Below are 21,393 nucleotides of genomic sequence, written 5' to 3'. Positions count from 1 at the left end.
GTTTGTGATGACCAGCTTGTTCTCTTGACAGAACTCTATTAGCCTTTGCCCTGCTTCGTTTTGATCTCCAAGGCCAAACTTGCCAGTTGTTCCTTTTATCTCTTGATTCCCTACTTTAGCATTCCAATCCCCTATAATGAGAAGAACATCCTTCTTTGGTGTCACTTCTATAAGGTCTTGTAAGTCTTCATAGAATTGGTCAATTTCAGTTTCTTCAGCACCAGTAGTTGGTGCATAAACTTGGATTATTGTGATGTTAAAAGGTGTGCCTTGGATTCGTATCGAGATCATTCTATCATTTTTGAGATTGCATCCCAGTACAGCTTTCGCCACTCTTTTGTTGACTATGAGGGCCACTCCATTTCTTTTACGGATTTCTTGCCCACAGTAGTAGATATGATAGTCATCCGAACTGAATTCGCCCATTCCCGTCCATTTTAGTTCACTGATGCCCAGGATGTCAATATTTATTCTTGCCATCTCATTTTTGACCACATCCAACTTACCCAGGTTCAAGGTTCTTACATTCCAGGTTCCTATGCAATATTTTTCTTTACAGCATTGGACTTTCCTTTCGCTTCCATGCATATCCGCAACTGAGCGTCCTTTCGGCTTTGGCCCAGCCACTTCATCAGCTCTGGATCTACTTGTACTTGTCCTCCACTCTTCCCCAGTAGCATGTTGGACACCTTCCGACCTGAGGGGCTCATCTTCCAGCGCCATAACTTTTATATGCCTGTTGTCTTTGTCCATGGAGTTTTCTTGGCAGGGATACTGGAGTGGCTTGCCGGTTCCTCCTCCAGGTGGATCACGTTTGGTCAAAACTCTCCACTATGACCTGTTCATCTTGCGTGCCCTGCTTGGCATAGTTCATAGCTTCTCTGAGTTATTCAAGCCCCTTCACCATGGCAAGGCAGTGATCCATGAAGGGGTCAGATTATTTAGATTTGGTAAATAATTCTTATTGCTATTCTTATTGTATTGATTATTATAATTGATTTATGTAGTTCTGACGGTTTAGCTGCCTTGAGCATGAAAATAGAAAGGCAGGATACAAACCTAATCTAATAAAGAGCCCTCCTCCTCCTCCTCCTGAGCCTGGGGCAGGACCGTAGCCTGAGAGAGAGAGGGTTGCACAGTTCCCCGATTATTTTGGAGGAATTCCACACCATACATTTAAAGCTCTTACACCACTTGAAAGAGTCCAGGCTTTCCCTCAAGAATCCTGGGAATTGTAGTTTGCCAAGGGTGCTGAGAGATGTTAGATCTGTAGCAAACAGAGGTTCCCAGGATGTGTTGGGTGAATCTGTGACTCTTAGTGCAATGGTTCTTGAAATGTGTGGTTGTGACCATTGTCCTCATAACAGCACTGGGGTTCGGATTGCAGTGTGTGTGTGTGTGTGTGTGTGTGTGTGTGTGGCAGAATGGTTTAATTAGCTCATTCTCCTCCTAGCACATTGTCTTCATTCAACTCTGGCTGTTGAATGAATGCTTTCTTATAATCATTCTTATGTTTAAGTGGGCTTTGGCCTCCTTCCAGACAGCAGCTTGAAAGGGAAGCAGAGGAAAGCTCAAATGATGACAGAAGGCAGGGGCATCCAACAAGCAAGAATTTTGGTTTGGATGTGACACTTTTAGACTTCCCCAAGCCATCCCGAAGCCCCCATTTCACTCGGCCCCATTTCACTCTGGTCGATCTGAGTATCTCCTTTCCACCCATGCCTCCCCTCCCCCCAAATATTCACAATTAAGAAATCAGAAAACAACCCCCACCTCTCTTTCGACAGAACTAGATGGAATGATCAGGCATAGCAACTCCTGCAGAGAGGATAAAACCAAAATGTTTCCAAGGGACACATTTATCAAACAAGATATCTGCCCATAGCTCAGTCAGTAGAGTGTGAGACTCTGCATCTCAGGGTCGTGGGTTGGAGCCCCACGTTGGGCAAAATATTCCTGCATTGCAGGGGGTGGACTAGATGACTCTTGTGGTCCCTTCCAACTCTACAATTCCATGATATCCTGTGAGGAGTAGTCTGAAGTGAAGGCAGAAGACAGGAGTTGATCATCATGTGAGCTGCGCACAGGTGGGCTGAAGCGAGCTGCTGACCAGTCCTGTAGAGCCTCCTTTTATTGAGACAAGTATGCAAGCTAGGCAGATACATTTTGGGCTGTGACCTTTACACACCTTTGGTCCCGAGATTGTGGGGTGGTACAAAGTTATTTTGGCACCTGTTTCCACCACGTCATTTCCCCCTTGCACAGTGTATGACGAAGGAGACAAAAGGTCTCAGGGACAAAGGTTACAGACAGGACATCGCAGACTGCTGAGACCGCAAAAGGTCAGACAGAGGGAATGATGTTCCAGACAGCCATGACTTTGTCTGTGAGGGGGAGTATTCTACGCACCCCAGGGTCACGCGTGCAGGCAGACTGTGGCTGCCTGCTGGTGGGGAGTGTGCTCCCTCCGGACCCCACTGCCCACTCCGCGATTATCCCTACAGTAGTCAACTGAGTTTTACTCAGAAGAGATGCGTCAAAATCAACACAGCCACGTAATTTGTGCCCATCAATTTAAATAGGTCTGCTGCGGAAAGGACTGATGTTGACTACAACCCTGATGTTTTCTGATTATTTTATAGAGCGTTTCCCTCAATACCAAAAAATGGAGGCAGAGACAATTTACTGAATTTCAAAACCACCGAAGCTTTATTGAATGAACGAATCAATTTATTACAGCCACAAATCAGAATATGGACTTCTACAGAGATAGAGAACATGTAGAAGAAGAAGAACAGTTTGGATTTGATATCCCGCTTCATAACTACCCTAAGGAGTCTCAAAGCGGCTAACATTCGCCTCCCCCCCGCCCACAAACACTCTGTGAGGTGAGTGGGGCTGAGAGACTTCAGAGAAGTGTGACTGGCCCAAGGTCACCCAGCAGCTGCATGTGGAGGAGCGGAGACGTGAACCCGGTTCCCCAGATTACGAGACTACCGCTCTTAACCACTACACCACACTGGCTCTCATATATATGGAGGTTAAAATCAAAATCTATAAGCTAGAACACAGTAAAGAATACAGATCTGAAACTATTAAAATGTGTAGTTTAAGACCTTAACCGCTAATTTAAAATAGGCATGTCAATGCTTTATTATAATTAAGGCAGGTAAAATAATTATTACTCTTAATAGTATTCATTGCTATGAGGCTTCTTGAAGCAATTCAGAATACAATCAACATTAGCAGAACACTTTCCTTTACAAGGACAATTTAAAAAGCAACAATTTAAAAGCAATAAAAAAGTTATATTGCATAGGAAAGAATTCTAAAACAACAGCAATGATCACAATTAGCAACAAGACACAATGAAACAGCAAGCAAAAATTGCCACTCCATCATCGCTGAGCCTTGAAACTTGTGTCTTCTCCCCATAATCGAAACTGACATCAAGTCTTATGTCATCTGGAAGAGAATGAAAGAGAAGAGAGATGAATTTCTGCCACATTTACTGATTCACCAAATTGACCTGGCCCCCATTCCACCCTATTTACAAGGAGGCTTTATGGATCCTGTCTTTGGTGGCAACGACTCCTTCCAAGCCTGCAGTTTGGCCATCTTTGTGCTGTGGCAGGATTTCACAGCCACATGACCCAGGAGGTCTGCATCAAGCAAGGATGCTGCAGCTACTGAGTGGGCTCTCCTTAGTCTGGAAAGTGCGTCCCATGTCCCCAGGCTGTGGGTGTTACCTTCTTTGGGGCAGAAGTGAGCCAGCTCCAGAGGGACGAGAGCATGCTGTAGAGAACAGAAAAGACCGTACTGGATCAGATGACTGATCTGATCCTCAACCCTCCCCAAATAATGGGTGCAAGAGAACATGGAAGCAGACCCAAGCCAGGGAAGACTTGCCTCCATCATGGGATGAGTGAGTTCTATTACCTGGCCCCAATCCCTTGCCCCAGGCGACCTCAATGGGTCCTGCAGCCTACTAGGCAGAGGTGGAAGTGTAAGATCAAGGAAGAGGGCAGGAAATGTCTCCAGCCTTGTCCGGCATCCCAGGGACACACATTGTGTTGTGTGCCTGATACCAGACTGTGATTCCTCCTGTGGGAATCCTTTCACAAGCCACTCTGGGAGCCTCTTGGGGCTGTGAAGGTGCCAAAGGTGAGAGACTTACCTTCAGGCAACTGAGCCTTCTTGCACAGGACATCAGCCAGCTAATGCCACTGGCTGCCAGTTGCCTCTCCGCTGCAATCGCACTTGTTGTGTAACCTCTCAGTTCCTGTGGGAGGAAAGGGGACCTCAGGATCAGGAGGCTGGTCTGGGGGAAAGAGGCAGACCACTGTGAAGCCCTTTACACTCTCAGAGAGAGATCCGTTTCTGTTCTAAAGTGGCAATGTCCTCCAGCCCCAAATTGTAGCTCTGCATCCAAGGCCCTCCTTTGGCTGTCTGGGCAAGTGGGCCTTTGCTGGCTCGTCCATGTGGCCAGCTTGCCTTACAAGAGGGGAAGGGCCCAAGAGGTGCACTGCTAGGTGGCGGCTTCTCCATGAAAGCTTTCTAGGTCAAACAGCCACTGAGGCCATCAAGATACTTACATTCATCAGCAAGTTCAGGGTCTTAGTGCTTGGGGCCTCCCAGAGGAGGCCTCGCAGCATCAGAGTGTAACGTTCTTCTAACTCCTGCAGGCAATGGCAATGAGGGAGAGGATGCGCCAAGCAGGGGAAAGAGAGATCAGATGTTGAGCAATGGGAGCAGTGCTTAAAGCGTGTGAAGAAGAAACAACAACTAGAGAAGTCAAATTTCAAGGCTAACAACTTACCTGCTTGTCGGGCTCAGTTTTGACCTCAGTGACTGCCGCAAAGGCTGCATGCACAATCAGGCTGTGGAGCTTCAGTGGTAATTTGGGCTTCATGAGGCTGGAGAGAAGGAGGGAAAAGTTTTTAGACTCTGTCTCATATTGGGGGAAGCATCAAATACATGTCATTCTCTTGAACTTCTAGTGAATGCATGTGTTAGCTTAAACCACTTTTGACAATCAAGCAGCGTATAGATTTTACAGGGTAAAAATGAATAAAGGTAAAATTAAAATAAACACACGAGGGCACTGTTTATGTGGCAGTCTACCTGGCACTTGGTTGCAAGCCTCTAGGTCTTAGTTAATCCCACCCCTAAAAGCTGAGCCATTTCGCAGTCATCTCTAGACAATATAGCATCTATTTTCTCTCTCACATCTCCACTCACCCTGTAAATAGTTGCTGCATAAAGAAAGCTTTTTGAACGCAAGAAACCCAAGAAATTGTAAGCAATTCTTCCAATTGAATTCACTGCAGTGGCAAGGTCTGGTAACACCTTTCCACATTCTGCTCCCCCGCCCCCTCCAGCTCCTCGTCAAGCTCAAAAAACCCGGTATATCTCAGTTGGTAAAGGGCTTCCAGTGCCGTAGCAAGGACCAATTCAGGCTGCGTAAAGCACGAAATCCGTCCCATGTTATCCTGATAGAGAACAGAGGGCGGAGGGGGAAAACGTCAGTTCCCTACAGACATCAGGTGGATTCCTCCAACCCCAAACTCAGTGCAGGAATTGGCAATGTAATGCCAAATGCCTGCACAACCCTTCTCTTGGCCAGACCCCGCCAGGCCTTCCTTCTGCCCAGCATCCCCCCAATCCCATCCCCAGCTCTCCTGCCCCCCTCACCCCTGGATACCTCATGCAACCTCTCACTCACCGCAATTGCCTTGACGGCCATCTTTTTGGAGTACCTCAAGCTGTCCTTTTCTCTCTGGCGGGCGTCCGAGCAAGTGGCCAGCACGCAGCAGAGCAACATCTCATCCTTCTCCAGTTGCTGAAATGGCAAGAGTCAGGCTGTCAGTTCATGGCAGGAGGGCTTCTCTGCACCTGAGACCGCCAAAATGGGGGTATAAACAGCACTGGTGGATGGGGGGGTGGGGGGTGAGGGATTTCGTATGTACTGTGCTGTTTTCTCAAATACTAACCACAGGCGATGCCCAGACCCTGCCAGTCTCTGAACCATCTGCAACAAGAGAAGAAGGAAAGGACATGGGGGCAGGTTAGTTCATTTCTACTTATTTTCCACAGTTGAGGATTAGAGCATTAAGGCCACCCCTCCTTACGCTCCAAAATGAAAAGGAAGCATTTGCTCACGTGGGCCCACAGCAACCCTGGACTTCTTGGGGACTTTGCGGGTCCCCTTCTTCTTGCGGGCTGCCATGTCCCTCAGTCGCCTGAACCTAGAAGAGAAGGAGAGGGGCAGACCTTGTTGTTGTTGTTGTTATACCGCCCTATACCCACAGGTCTCAGTTACAACCAGTGCTTTTTTCTGGGGGGATGCAGGGGTACGCACACCCCGAAACATTTTGTGAATCTTTGCACTTTTCTCCATTTACTGTACTGCATTTATTTTCCCCGATTTGAACTATAAAATGGTGGTTTTCTTGAGTCAAAATGAGAGTACCCCAAACATTTTTTTAATAGAAAAAAAGCACTGGTTCCAACATAAAAATCACAATATAGAAACACAAAATGCATAATAAAGGTGAAAAACAACCCAGTAAAGCCCCCTCCCCAACACATTTCAAAACCTGAGACAGAAGCCTACAACCAAAATGGGGTGTGTGTGTGTGTAAGAGAAGACAGGGAGTCTTTGCAGCATAGCCATAACACAAATACGGGTAGCCTAAGAGTTGCAGGCAGAGCCGTGTCATTTCACACACTACTTCGGCTGCGGGACATCGTATCAACAAGGAAAGGAGCATTTGGTGTTGTTGCATCTCCTCGGGTATTTGTTGATTTGTCGCCACGAGGGGTTGTAGTTGTGCAGGTATAGTTTGATGAGGTTTCTGGTTATTTGTACCCTAGGTGCCCACTCACACACAAAAACAAATCTCCCTGCAGCTAACCAAAGACCACCAACCACACCCTAGGTCACCCCCCAACCTCTCTCACCACCAAGGAAATGCAACAAGGGAATAGTAAGTGAACCCACACAAGTGATGCTGACACAAAACCCCACACATACAGGGGAAACTCGGAAAATTAGAATATCGTGGAAAAGTTCATTTATTTCAGTAATTCAACTTAAAAGGTGAAACTTCTACTTCTCAGAGGTCAAATATTGCTCTATTTGCAATCCTTGTTTTGCTGATTTCATTTCATATTCTAATTTTCTGAGATTGTTAATTTGGGGTTTTCATCAGCTGTACGCCATAATATCACAATCATAACAAATAAAGGCTTGACATATCTCGCTTTGCATGTCATGAGTCTATCTCATATATTAGTTTCGCCTTTTAAGTTGAATTACTTGAATAAATGAACTTTTCCACGATATTCTAATTTCCCAAGTTTCCCCTGTACACTAAGTAGAAGAGAAGCATTGCCACCCGACCCCACCCTCCCCCTCTTTCCCCCTCTGTTCTTCCTAACCCAACACTGCATGCAACACTAATGTCTCACAACAAATGAAACTGATCTGTAGAAAACACAACTTGACAAAAGAGACAAGGCACAGTTTTTTTGTAAACTAAGAAATCTTTAATCATTTGTTTATTTATTTATTTAATTATTTTTTAAAACACCAACAAGGAAAGGAGCAGGAAGGAGTTATCCAAGATGATCGTGGCCTAGGAGAGGAAGCAGATGGAGGGAGAGCTTTGAATCAACTCATTTGAGAATGCTGGTGGGAACTTCTTCACATCATGTTTACTCCGTTGCTGAAATTTGCAGGCAGCCGATGCTACAAGGACAAGTAGCCTGCAGGGCTGGGAAGCAGATTACACCAATTGTTGGAGGAGAACAACAGCATCTCTTACTATCACTCAGCATAGCAATATAGAGCTTCCAGGAACAGAGGCACTCTACCTCTGAAGCCCACAGCTAGAGGAGAAGCAGCAGGAGTGGGCTACTGCTTGTGAGTTTGGACTAGATGGGCGTTTCCTCTGATCCAGCAAAGCCACTTCCGCCTACAAAGGAGGTGGAGTTGCAGGCGACTGAGGGAATCCCCGGCCGCGTCAGCCCCTGGACAGCCAGTCGGCTGGCTCAGGGGGCGTGACCAGCCCTATTTATCGCTGGCGAGGCCGGGGATCTCCCTCTTTTGCCGGACTTGGTTTTTCGCCTATGGGGGGGGGGGTTGCAAGTTGATGTGCATCAGCAGGACTCCCCCTACTGGTGGTTAACCCTTCCCGGACTTCAAGCGGACGGGCTGAAGCCGGATAGTCGGTTAGGACCAATGCCTAAGCCAATACCACTCATCACCTGTAACCAATAAAGTTGTGGCCATATTTAGCCCATTAACCTGAAATAATTGTGTCATGTGTCTTTATTTCCTTTTTTTTAAAAAATAAATTTTTATTAGAGTTTTACAGAAAAGAAAAATAGAAATTCTCAGAATAAGAAGCCATAAGTTACAGAAAAAAGAAACACAATAAAAATACAAAGAAAAAATCACAACTAGTTAAGAAAAGTTACATTTAAGCAAAGAGAAAAAAAATAAAAATAAAACAAATCCATTTTTCCCAATGACCTCAGATTCATATGCTTATGTTCTTGACCTCCTCACGCCTCCCCCCTTTGTATTCCCATTTAGATATTTAATTCAGCAAATTCTTACCCTTTTTCAAATATTTAAGCTTTATACCATAACATATTCTATATCAATATTTTCAACCAATCATCAATACCTTTTTTGCATAATCTTATTAGCTTTTATCACTAATTACCACTTATTACCAATCCAAGCACAGTTTTAGCATTCATTAATTTTATAGTATTTCTGAAGATAGTCTTTGAATTTCTTCCAGTCTTCTTCCACCAACTCTTCTCCCAGGTCTCGGATTCTGCCAGTCATTTCCGCCAATTCCATATAGTCCATCACCTTCATCTGCCACTCTTCCAGGGTGGGTAACTCTTGTGTCTTCCAATACTTTGCGATAAGAATTCTTGCTGCTGTTGTTGCATACATAAAGAAAATTCTGTCCTTCTTTGGCACCAATTGGCCCACCATGCCCAGGAGAAAGGCCTCTGGCTTCTTAAGAAATGTATATTTAAATATTTTTTTCATTTCGTTGTATATCATCTCCCAGAAAGCCTTAATCCTTGGGCATGTCCACCAAAGGTGAAAGAATGTTCCTTCATTCTCTTTACACTTCCAACATTTATTGTCGGGCAAATGGTAGATTTTTGCAAGCTTGACTGGTGTCATGTACCACCTGTATATCATTTTCATAATATTCTCTCTTAGGGCATTACATGCCGTAAATTTCATACCTGTGGTCCACAACTGTTCCCAGTCGGCAAACATGATATTATGACCAACATCTTGTGCCCATTTGATCATAGCAGATTTAACTGTTTCATCCTGCGTATTCCATTTTAGCAGCAAGTTATACATTCTTGAAAGTATTTTAGTTTTGGGTTCTAACAACTCAGTTTCCAATTTTGATTTTTCCACCTGGAAACCTATTTTTTTATCCGTATTATAGGTTTCTCTTATTTGAAAATAGTGCAGCCAATCTCGCACCTTATCTTTTAATTTCTCAAAACTCTGCAATTTCAATTTATCTCCTTCTTGTTCCAATATTTCCCAATATTTCGGCCATTTGGCCTCCATATTGGACTTTTTCAGTGCCTTTGCCTCCATAGGTGACAACCACCTTGGGGTTTTATTCTCCAATAAGTCTTTATATCTTAACCAGACGTTAAACAACGCTTTCCTGACAATATGGTTTTTAAATGCTTTATGAGCTTTAACCTTGTCGTACCACAAATATGCATGCCACCCAAATACATTGTTAAAACCTTCTAAATCCAAAATGTCTGTGTTTTCAAGAAGCAGCCATTCTTTCAGCCAACAAAATGCGGCCGATTCATAATAAAGTTTCAGGTCTGGCAGGGCAAAACCACCTCTTCCTTTAGCATCAGTTAGTATTTTAAATTTTATTCTGGGCTTCTTGCCCTGCCAGACAAATCTAGAGATATCTCTCTGCCACTTCTTGAAACAGTCCATCTTGTCTAGAATTTGCAAAGATTGAAACAAAAATAACATTTTTGGCAATACATTCATCTTAATAGCCGCAATTCTGCCCAACAAGGAAAGCTTCAGGTTTGACCATATCTCTAAATCTTTCTTCACTTCTAACCAACATTTCTCATAATTATCTTTAAATAAATTTAAGTTCTTAGAAGTCATGTTAACCCCCAAATATTTAACTTTCTTTACTATTGTTAGGCCTGTCTCCTTCTGAAACCTTTCTTTCTCAATCGGTGTTAAATTTTTCTCAAGAACTTTAGTTTTTGACTTATTCAACTTAAAACCAGCCATCTGCCCAAATTCTTGAATCACTTCCAAAACTCTTTTCGAACTAGATTCTGGCTCCTGTAATGTTAAAACTAAGTCATCTGCAAATGCTTTCAATTTATATTGCTTAGCTCCGACCTGAATGCCTTTAATCAGACGGTCCCTTCTAATCATGTTCAATATTACACTTATACCGAAAACTGAGTCTGAAAAGACGCAACTTAAGAACTACCGCCCCATATCCCTCCTTAATGTGGATTACAAAATATTTGCTGACATTTTGGCTAATAGATTAAAAAAAGTACTATTGGAAGAGATCCATAAGGACCAAGCTGGCTTCCTCCCGGGTAGACACTTGTCGGACAATACAAGGAACATAATTAACATTCTGGAGAAGTTGCAAGTGAATATAAATACTAAAGCAGTTTTAATTTTCATAGATGCGGAGAAAGCCTTTGACAACATTTCTTGGAGTTTTATGAAGAAAAATCTTCAGGGGATGGGGGTGGGCCAAGGGTTTGAAAATGGTATAAGTGCAATTTATTCAGAACAAAAGGCTAAATTAATTGTTAATAATGTGGTGACAGAGGGATTTAAGATAGAGAAAGGTACACGACAAGGCTGCCCAATTTCCCCATTGTTGTTCATTTCAGTCTTTATTTCCACTTTGGGGGGGGCGGGAACTCGCCACGCAATAGGGCTCTTTTTGATTTTTTATGCACCCACAGACCCCAAACGGCTCTCCACAGGAACACAGTGGTGCATCTCATGTATGGGGGGGGATTCCAACACTCCCCCCACCCCCACCCCCAGCAAAGCAAAGATAAGGGAAGCATTTCCAGCATTTAAAAGAGCCCTCAGCATAATGCTGTTAGGACAGCAGCCCTGCCTGGAGAGCGAAGGGGGCTGCTAGGAAGGTCGTCAAAGCATCAAGGCATAGATGAGCCAAAGAATGCAATGAAAACTCTCTTATTGAAGAAACCAGAGGCCTTTCTCCTGGGCATAGTTGACCAATCGGTGTTAAAGAAGGATAGAACTTTCTTTATGTATGCCACAACAGCAGCAAGAATACTTATTGCAAAATATTGGAAGACACAAGATCTACCCACTTTGGAAGAATGGCAGATGAAGGTGATGGATTATATGGAATTGGCGGAAATGACCGGCAGGATCCGAGATCAGGGGGAAGAGTCAGTGGAAGAAGACTGGAAGAAATTTAAAGATTATTTACAGAGATATTGTAAAATTAATGAACTTTAGAATAAAGTTGGATTAAAATTAAGAGGTTTCTAGCTGTAATGGGTTAAAAGAATATGGGAAAAAAATGGGTTTATAAAAGTAAAATTTCAAGATCACAACAATTTAAGAATAAAGATTTGGGTAGAATAAAGAGGGAAACAAATTGCTGAGCTAATAAATTGAATTGGAATACAAAAAAGAGAGGTATGAGGAGGTCCAAGAAACAAGTAAATGAAAAATAATGTGATGGAAAGATTTTTTTTTCTTTTTCTGTTTGTTTTTATTTTTTGTAATGCAAAAATCTTAATAAAAATCTTATATAAAAAAAATGAAAACTCTCTTAGAGCCAGAGTGACTGACAGGAAGACTGACAGAACGCCTGTCTGTTGCAGTTGATGGCTGAAGAGTTGAGAAACGGAGAAGGGGTAGAGAGAGGGGGGTGTATAGTGGCTAGAATTCTGGACTAGGAGGACCTGGGAGATCCGAGTGCAAATCCCCACTCAGTCATGAAGTGCACTGTTTGATGTTGGGTCCAGTCACTCTCATCCTAGCCTGCCTAACAGGTTTGTTGTGAGGGGAAAAATGGGGGGAAAGGCAAGCCATCAATGCCACCTTGAACTGCTTGGATGAAAAGTGGGCTATGAATGTAATAAAAAGCATCCCAAAATAATGATCATGGAAGGTACCCTGGGGATCATCTAGTCCAACCCCCTGCAATGCAGGAATATGCAGCTGTACCTTATGGGAATCGAACCTGCAACCTTGGTGCTATCTGCAGCTCCCTCTAACCAGCTGAGCTGCAATGAGATTTGAGGGAGAATGGGAAGGCGGGTGGGAAGAGAAGTTAAGCTGTTCAGGAAGGGGTTGAATTCCATGGGGATGCTGGCCGTGTGGGGGACCCCAAGCCCTTACCCCAGAAGATTACAAAAAAGAAGCAGACGAAATCCTACTTACAGATTCACGATGCTGGCCATCTCTTCAGGTGAAATCCCCTCCTGTTTAAACTCAACTGCTTTAAAATGCTCACACAACACTAACTCTGAACCTTGCCTCTAACCCTATTGCTACTCCTCTCTGTCTAAAATATACAGGAAAATATGTGCACAAAATATACAGATGACAATGAAATGATAAAGTGAAAGCATTTGCTGAAATACAGTAGAGAACTCACGCCTCCCGAGTTGAGGGAGGCCTTGCTTTGCATGCAGGAGATCCCAGGTTCAGTCCAGGATCTCCACCAGACAGGGCTGGGACTGTCCCCTGTTTGAAAACCCTGCAGCGCTGCTGCCAGTCAGTGTAGGCAGTGCTAGGCTAGATTGACTCTGTCAAGTGCAACTTCCTATGAATGCTCCTCTTATATGATTTCTCGAAACACAAGCAAGCTACCTTATCAACGAGTTGTGAGAGTTCATTCATGACTTTTAACAAACAGCAGAAACCATTTTATTATTTCTATGTGAGTACAGAAATCCTGAATATGAAATATGCACTGCTAGGTGAGCTGTCCCGATGCCAACTGAAACAGACCCTCCAAAGATTCAAAGGTGAAAAGGGAATTTTGAGCATCTGAGCACAACTGGGCCGTCTTCTGCGTTAACGTGAAGTGCAGGAAGTGATTGCCTTGAGCAGGGGTAGGCAACCGAAGGCCCGGGGGCCGGATGCGGCCCAATCGTCTTCTCAATCCGGCCCACGGACAGTCCGGGAATCAATGTGTTTTTCCATGAGTAGAATGTGTCCTTTCATTTAAAATGCACCTCTGGGTTCTTTGTGGGGCATAGGAATTCGTTCATTTCCCCCCACCCCCAAAAATATAGTCCAGCCCCCCACATGCTGTGAGGGACGGTGGACCAGCCCACGGCTGAAAAGGTTGCTGACCCCTGGCCTTGAGCCTCCTCAGGACTGGCGCAGGGGCCGTGCATTGCAGGGTGCCAGCCAAGGCCCGTGCCCCAGTACTGATTGCTGATTCTACTGAGTCCATCAGTATATTGTTGTGAAGTGACCTGGCATTTTTAATGAAGTGCAATATAGGCTTGTCTTACATCTTTAACAACAACAACAACACAGTAAATTGCACAGAAGAATTCCATGTTGCCTGTGCGAGCGGCTGGGTAGACCTCTTTGCAGCTGCATGATCCATGCATTTGATCTATAAGCAACTGGTGAATCTTCATAATTGGCTCTGGCTTTGTGTAGCAGATTGAATGCATTCTTCTATTTCTCAGCCCTGTATTCCACCCCCACCCCCCTCCTCCTATACTCGGACGGTGCCGACTACTCATCTCTACAGAGTGAAATGTTTGAGAGTCCTGCAGATCTAGTCTCAGACGTCAAACCTCTACCCCAAAGACGGGGGAGCCTGTGACCTTCTAGAGAATACATTTCTTTTGACTGCTATATGCTGAAGTGAACAAATGTTTTGTCTGAAACTCTTGAGAGCTTCTGTGGGCCACCCTAGAGAACACTGGGCTAGAGGGATCATGGGGATGACTTGTTCCACAACAGCAGATGGCATGCAGAAATTTAAACTGTAGGAAAGGGAGGTAAACTGTCTAGCTAGCTAGCTAGCTATGTCTTGCTGCAAGTGCATGCACTCCTCTTAGCAAAGCCCCAAGAATTGCAAGTGTGGAGCCACACAAACACGCCTGATCTCAACACTGTCTTGGGGGAAACTCCCGATGCTGGAAAATTCATGTGCTCAATTTCTGCACATTGAGACAGGAGCCAAAGAAAGCAGTTAGCTTCAAGCACACGCAGAGTAGGGGGGCTCATAAAAAAGGTTTCTTTGGGAGGGGGTGGGTTGAGGTTTGCTCCGATGTGAAAGCTAAAGAGCAGGCTTTCACAGAGAAAGGAGCAGAGTAAGGCGGAAACTACTGGGACCCGTGCTTTCCAGGCACGCTGACGGGAGGGATGAGTCCAGCATTGCATTGTTGGGTCGTATTTTCAGTGACAACTATTTATGACAGAGGTTTACAGAAAATTGATCTAAAACCTCTGCTTGTAAGAGGCTATGGGCATTTGAAGAAGCCCATCATAATCTTTACATGAAATGTATCTTTAGAACACCGGTGGCGTCATGTCCCCATTTGTTGCCTTAGTTTCTCCATCAATGCACCACCCACAATTTGCCATCATATTGGCATCAGGTGTTTTCCAGGCCAGTGAATGTCAGCAACCCCTTCTTCTAAAGCTGCTTCCCCAGTTTCATCCAAAATAGAAAGAAATGCCATTTGGTAGCTGTTAAGTTGTGGGCGAACATGTCAGACGACACAGCGATTCTTTAAACAGCTCTTCTTTATTCAGATGCCAGAACAGAACTAGGCTGAGGAGCTCAGTCAGCCTGCTTATATAGAGCTCCAAAGCAATGCAACTGTTGCCATTTTCTAAAACTATCCAATCACTGAACGTCACTTTTCGATCCTTCATTTGCATACAAAACTATCCAGTCACTGAACGTCACTTTTCAATCCTTCATTTGCATAACTATCTACAGGCCCAGGGTGAGAACTTCAGTACATAACAGTAGCCCATTGAGAAGCTTTGGGAAGTAATGAAATACATTTCTGAAAGTTATTTATGGATGCACAAGGTCACCACATCTTTGCTTAAGGTGAATGGAAAGGAACATTTCCCCAGGCGGCACACCACTGTCCCCGAATCTCGTCCGCTGCTTGGTCATTTCAACAGATTGTGTGTCTTAGTAAGATTTTGTACATTTCAGAAAGCTTTCCCTTGCCTACAAATGAAGTGCATGATTTTTCAAAAACTTATTAATGCCCCGTGCTTTTACTTCTGGTGTGGTAAAAAATTGCAGAATCTGGCTATCATTTAAAGCAGTGTAAGACGCTGGTTTACGTTTCCCCTCACATTTGGTGACTAGGTAGGGATATGCAGTTTTGTGTTTTGTTTTTTGAAGAGTTCCTAAGGAGTCCTGCTGCTTCCGAGTTTTATTTTGGGGGTTGTTGTTGTTTACAAAAAGGTAATCCAGTTGTAACCTTTTTCTAGGTACAATTCTGTACATTCTGGTACTACCTGTTCACTCATGGTCCCTCCAAATCCCTTTGTTTCTTTTAGCAATGTGTCCTTGTGTATCTGCATAAGCTTTTCAAAGCCTGCTACCTTTGCTTACAGAATTTCTCCTTAGGGGCGCTTTGAAGATGTCCCGTAATACATGTGGATAAAAGGAATCGCCTTTGTTAATTTCAAAAGCCATTTTATTTCTTCCATGATTTTCCTCTGTTGTTAATTTATTTTGTAAAAGCAAGTGGGGTTTAGTCACCAGAGAGGTGGATTCTGTGGTTTTGCTCAATAGGTCATGGTCATTTCAAGAGCCATAGGGCCTGAGATGGTTCCAGCTCTAATTTACGTGTAAGATTAGGAGTCCAAGAATGTGGAATCAGTACTGCAGAAGGTCAGTTCTGACATACTTCCCCCCTAAATAGTGGGTGAAGTCCTTTTGGAAAGGACTCAAAGGTTTCAAAGTGTCAAGTTTTGCTGTACTGAAGGACTGTCCATATCTAATCTATTAGAACATTGAACCCTCCTCCCCACTCCAGGAATTTTGCTATCCAAAGTGGGTTTGAATTTGGATAATAAAAGTTTCCAGTCGAGTAGATTTATATATTTTAGTGAAGGTAAGCAACTTAAAATGACCACAGACCCAGTAAAACTCATGACAAAGAGAAGAGAAACAACATTTAAAAGCAGATACAAATAATGAGGCATTATTCTTTTCTCAAGAAGCCAGCAAAATTTCATCTTTCCTGTTTTATTTTAAGCATGCTTTTTATTCAAGTTTTTAACAAACAACAAGGTGGTAAGCTGCTGAATATAGGCAGAGCATCATTTCTCAAGGGCCATTCCAAATGTGTACAATTGATGGCTCCAAAATCAGCTGCACCCTGTGAGTCCAGAGGGCAACTGGTGCCATTGTCCCTGTTAGCATTTTGTAAGAAAGGGCACCAAGATTTCATCAAGCCTTGATAAGACTTGCAGTGAGGATCCCTTTGATAAGCCATCGGCAATGCATAAAGGAGGGCAGGTGGCTTGGTGAGCAGGGAACTTCTTTCAAAGATTTGGACCAGCGATGTGCCTTTGCTTCAGGCAAATGGTGATGGTGGATGGATCATAGCTACCTAACTCAGCACTGTCTGTACTGATTGGCAGTGGCTCTACAAGGTTCCAGGCAGGTGATGTTTTCAGTTTCACCTGGAGATGCTGGAGACTGTTCTGGGACCTGCATCACCAGCGAGCTCTGGTCCTCCCTTAAGGAGTTAGGCGACTCAATGGTCTGACTCTGTGGAAGGCACCATGCTATTCCCCTTTAAATTAGCCATGTATACAGAAAACATGAGAACTGGAATTTTGGGCTTGAATTGATTTCTGGATCGCCTGCATGCCAAGCACATACTTCTACCACTGGGCCAGCACCCTTCTTCAGTGACTGAGCTCTCATTGCACACAGCCATCCAGCAAGCAAAAAAATGTTACTGTCAGAAGGGCAGAGTGGGCAGCAAGAGATTCAGGGGCCGGTTTCAGACCCACACTGCTCGGGTTTATTCTGTTGCTTGCTTGACATTGTGCCTCCTTCCCCCCTACCTTTTATTCCTATGAAAGTTTCACAATGTCGCTGCTTGGGATTCTGGATAATCTATGGTGGTTTCTTTTCAGTTTTTTTAATTAATTTTCCAAAAAAAATTTAAGACAAACAAACAAACAAACAAACAAACAAACATCCTAATTGTAATTAAACCAATCTTGATAACATTGTTAAGTGACTTCCTGAAATCCCCCTGGTTGAATTTCATTGTATTTCATTTTAACAGTTTTCCAAAATCAATCTTCTCAAAAAAAAAAACAAAAAAACTTGATCACATCTTTCATTCTTTCTAATCTAGCTTGAAGCATCTTAATTCCTATCCTTACATATTTAAATCCTAAGCCTATCTCATATTTGCAAGCTTTTCCAGTTAGGTTATCTTGACATATTCAGCTAAATAATCTTTGAATTTTGTCCATTCTTCCTGGTACTCCTCCTCCTTCTGGTCGCGGACTCTTCCCGTCAGCTTTGCAGCCATGTCTCCACACCTGACACCACGTAAGATGCTAGATGTGGGGCCTGCAGGCCTGTCAAGATTCCCCACCTCTGCTCTATCTAGCCAGGCTGCTGTTTTCAAATGGGGGTTAAAGCTGTGAAGCTGTTTGGATGCATGACTGGACTTGACTGTGGGTATTTCATTGTGCTGTGTCCCAGAGCCTTAAGGATGGGGTGGCCTAGGAACCTAAGCCACCAGGTATATAAAAGTGAGGTCCACTCCAGCCAAGAGCGAAAGAAAACCACCAAGCAGCCCTGCTCCCCAACAATGTCCCCCAAAGAGGATACGGATCGTCTCGGGAATGCTGGTGTCCAGGCACTCAATTCTCTCCTGCAGCTCGTCCTGCGTGCCCGGGGTCTGGAAGAGGTCCTCCTGAAGCAGAGTATCACCCATGCGTTCGGAAGGGATGAGGTACATCCTGGATAGCATGAAGAACAATCCAGCCCTGGGGTGCATAATGTGAGGTCGAGGAATGCCACAATGGAGAGAAGCCCATCACCAAGAGAGCTGGCACAAGGGCTGAGAATTGTATCCCGCCTGCTTTCCACAGTAGCATTCCTACTACCCTTCTCCTGATTTGGGGCAATGGGAGAGTGAAATCATTCCCCGCTTCTTCTAGTGGCCAGTCTCAGAGAGCCGCTTTGCTAGGGATAGACAGACAATGGTTGGGAACTCTTGGGTTCTTCTGAGCCGCTCTAAGGAATAGTATATGCTGGATGTCCCACCCGCTGCCGCTCCACCAAGGTGCCACTATACTCACAGCAGGAGCTTGTAAGAGCGAGTTGGTAGCTAAGATATAAATCAATTGGGACGTTTGGAACCTGCACACCCCAAAACTGGTACTGGATTCCAGCCCACACCCATCCTTTCAATGGTACCGTCCCCCTCAGCTCACCTGGTGGCAGGCATTCTTGAAGAGGTGGTCCACCAAAAGCCAGATCTCCTTGGCCGCTCAGTGGAGTCATCACCATCCTGGGGTACGATATCCAGAAACTGCTTCTCCTGGAGGTCCAATGACAAGTGGGACTGGCATGAGAGCCTGACAGAATGTGTGCCTGTATGCATTCTTTCCTTGCTCCAGCTGGGTGGACAAGTCTTGCCCTCTGAGGCCACAACTAGGGCTGGGCAATAGCTGGCTTTCAACACGGTGATATATCACTAGCTAAACTGAAATATACTCAGAGTCGCAAAGTGATTTCATGCTCTTTATTCAGCTCATAGTGGTGAGGAGGAATGAATGAAAGTCCCCTCAAGGTATCTGCTTTATATACATTATTTACACAATGGGCTGCACATGATTGGCTAATTCCGGAATTCTACTGTAAGCCAATCAGGTTGTGGATTCACTTCTATCTGGAGCATGATTGGGTGGTTCCTGCTGCATTGTTCTAGGACCAATCAGACTGCTGCATTCTGAATCCTATTGTTCTAGGACCAATCAGACTGCTGCAGTTTGGATCCCATTCAACTCAGTACATAACACCCCTCCCCTCTAAGTTCCAGTCCTGCCCAGGAGATCGCATTCATAGTCCTCAAGGTACGCCGGTGTCCTACGTGTGCGTTGCGGCCTGGGGTGTTCCCTGGTCTGGGGTTCAGGTTCTGGCTCGTGTTCCAAGGATGCTGGCTGTGATGGGGCTGTATGGTCTGGCGCAACCGGCTCGCTCAGTCGTGGTTCTGGTTCCAGTGTCCTTTCGGCCTCACGGGTCCTCTCTGTATTTACTGATTCTGCCTCTCCTGCTTGCCCCTGCTGCTCTATGGGCCTCACTGCCCCACTGTTCCCTTGGGACTCCTCTGACCTGTCCTCCTCCTCCTGGTTTTCTCCCGGGAATCGTCGCCGTATCTGGTCGCAGTGGCGGCGCCAGCATTGCCCCCCATCTGTTAGCACCTCGTACGACACGGGGCCAGTGACCCTGGTGACTGTGGCGGGTACCCATGAAGGGCCTGCCCCAAAATTCTTTGCATACACTGGGTCCTGGGCCTCGAAGGTCCGGGGGTTCCTGCCTTCCCCCACCACTACCTCATCCTGAGCTCTATCGGGGTGAAGGCAGTCCAATCTGATTGCAAGGCGCCGACCCATTAGTAGTTCAGCGGGGCTCCGGCCAGTCGTTGAGCTGGGGGTGCTGTGCTGTGCTAGAAGGAATGTGGCAAGGCGGTACTCCCAATCCCCTTGCCTCATGCGGCGAAGGGTGTCCTTGGTGGTCCGCACCATGCATTCTGCTTGGCCATTGGTGGCAGGGTGGAATGGCGCCGAACGGATGTGGCGGATGGCGTTCTGCGCTGTGAAGGTTTGGAATTCTCCTGACGTAAATGCAGTTCCGTTGTCTGAGACGAGAGTGTCAGGGAGCCCGTGGGTTGCAAACAGCCTGCGTAGTACCCGGATGGCTGCGGACGTAGAAGTGGACGGTACCAGTGCGACTTCCAGCCATTTGGTGTAGGAGTCCACCACTATGAAGAATGTTTGCCCCCGAAAGGGGCCAGCAAAGTCCACATGCAGGCGTGACCATGGTGCTCGGGCGGACTCCCAGGACTGGACTGGGGCCCTTGGGGGATCTGGGCGGAATTCTTGGCAGGCCTGGCAGTGTTTGACCCAGGCCTCTATCTCTCCGTCAATCCCCGGCCACCACACGTAACTCCTGGCAAGGGCCTTCATTCTTACTACCCCTGGGTGTGTCTCGTGTAGGGCTGTGAGGACCCTTTTGCGGAGGGGCTGGGGAACAATGACCCTGCTTCCCCATAACAAGCACCCCTTGTTCATGTTTGCGGGTTGTGTAGCCGGCGAATTCTGGCCCGGGGCTGCTGCTGGGCCATCCCCTCCACACCCAGTCCAGGACCCGGGAGATGACACTATCTTTCTTGGAATTGTGTGCAACTTCTTGTGCCTGAATGGGGCGCTCGGGAAGCAGCTCCAGGCTCATAACCTCTTGTGCAGGTGCTGGGTCGGGGCCTGTTTCCGGTAGTGGTAGCCTGCTGAGGGCGTCCGCATGGCCCATCGCCTTCCCAGGGCGGTGAATCAGTGCATACTGGTAGCTGGCAAGGAAAATTGACCACCTGAGGACGCGAAGAGACAGCACTTGGGGGGTCTGCTTTTCGGGGGCAAACAAGCCAAGCAATGGCTTGTGGTCAGTCACCACGGTGAAGGGCCGCCCGTACAAGAAATCATGGAATTTTTTTACTCCCTTCACGATTGCCAGACCCTCCTTGTCGATTTGCGAGTAGTTCCGCTCGGTTGCGTTGAGTGTCTGGGAAAAGTATGCCACCGGTACCTCTCTTCCATCCGGGAGTTGGTGTCCCAGGACAGCGCCAATGCCATAGGGTGAGGCGTTGCATGCTAGCACCACCGGCAGCCTCTCGTCGAAGTGTGCCAAGACCGAGTTTGAGACAAGCAAGTCCTTGACTGCCTGGAATGCGGCCTCCTGGCGCTGGCCCCACACCCAAGGGGCCCGCTTGTCCAGGAGTCTGTGTAGGGGCTCCGCTACTGCCGCCTTGTGGGGAAGGAAGGAATGGTAAAAGTTCAATAGTCCCAAGAAGGCCTGAAGTTCAGTCTTGTTCTTGGGTGCTGGGGCATCACAAATGGCCCGTACCTTGTCCCCAGTCGGGTGGACCCCTTCTGCGTCCACCATAAATCCCAGAAAGTCCACCTGAGGCACTCCTAGTAGACATTTTTCCCGCTTCACCTTGAGACCTGCCGTCTGGAAACGGTGCAGAACGGTGTGGAGGCGGTCCTCAAACTCCTCGGGTGTGGGCCCGGCA

The 21,393-nt window shown here is 45.8% G+C and overlaps 1 protein-coding gene across 1 annotated transcript in view; it reads right to left on the bottom strand.

Annotated features, from left to right (window-relative positions):
* The window catches only part of LOC310753757 (inositol polyphosphate 5-phosphatase OCRL-like), a gene marked incomplete at both ends in the record, with an annotated part of 639,872 nt that overhangs the window by 558,169 nt on the left and 60,310 nt on the right, over positions 1 to 21,393 (bottom strand). The window contains 3 exon segments of the mRNA XM_083595101.1: positions 17,931 to 18,015; positions 18,539 to 18,588; positions 18,591 to 18,645. Coding sequence (XP_083451227.1) covers positions 17,931 to 18,015; positions 18,539 to 18,588; positions 18,591 to 18,645 — 190 coding nt within the window.

This window comes from Podarcis filfolensis (assembly GCF_964270895.1).
Source record: "Podarcis filfolensis genome assembly, chromosome: W".
NCBI classification, from domain to species: domain Eukaryota; kingdom Metazoa; phylum Chordata; class Lepidosauria; order Squamata; family Lacertidae; genus Podarcis; species Podarcis filfolensis.
This window is presented reverse-complemented; position numbering and strand designations above follow the sequence as displayed.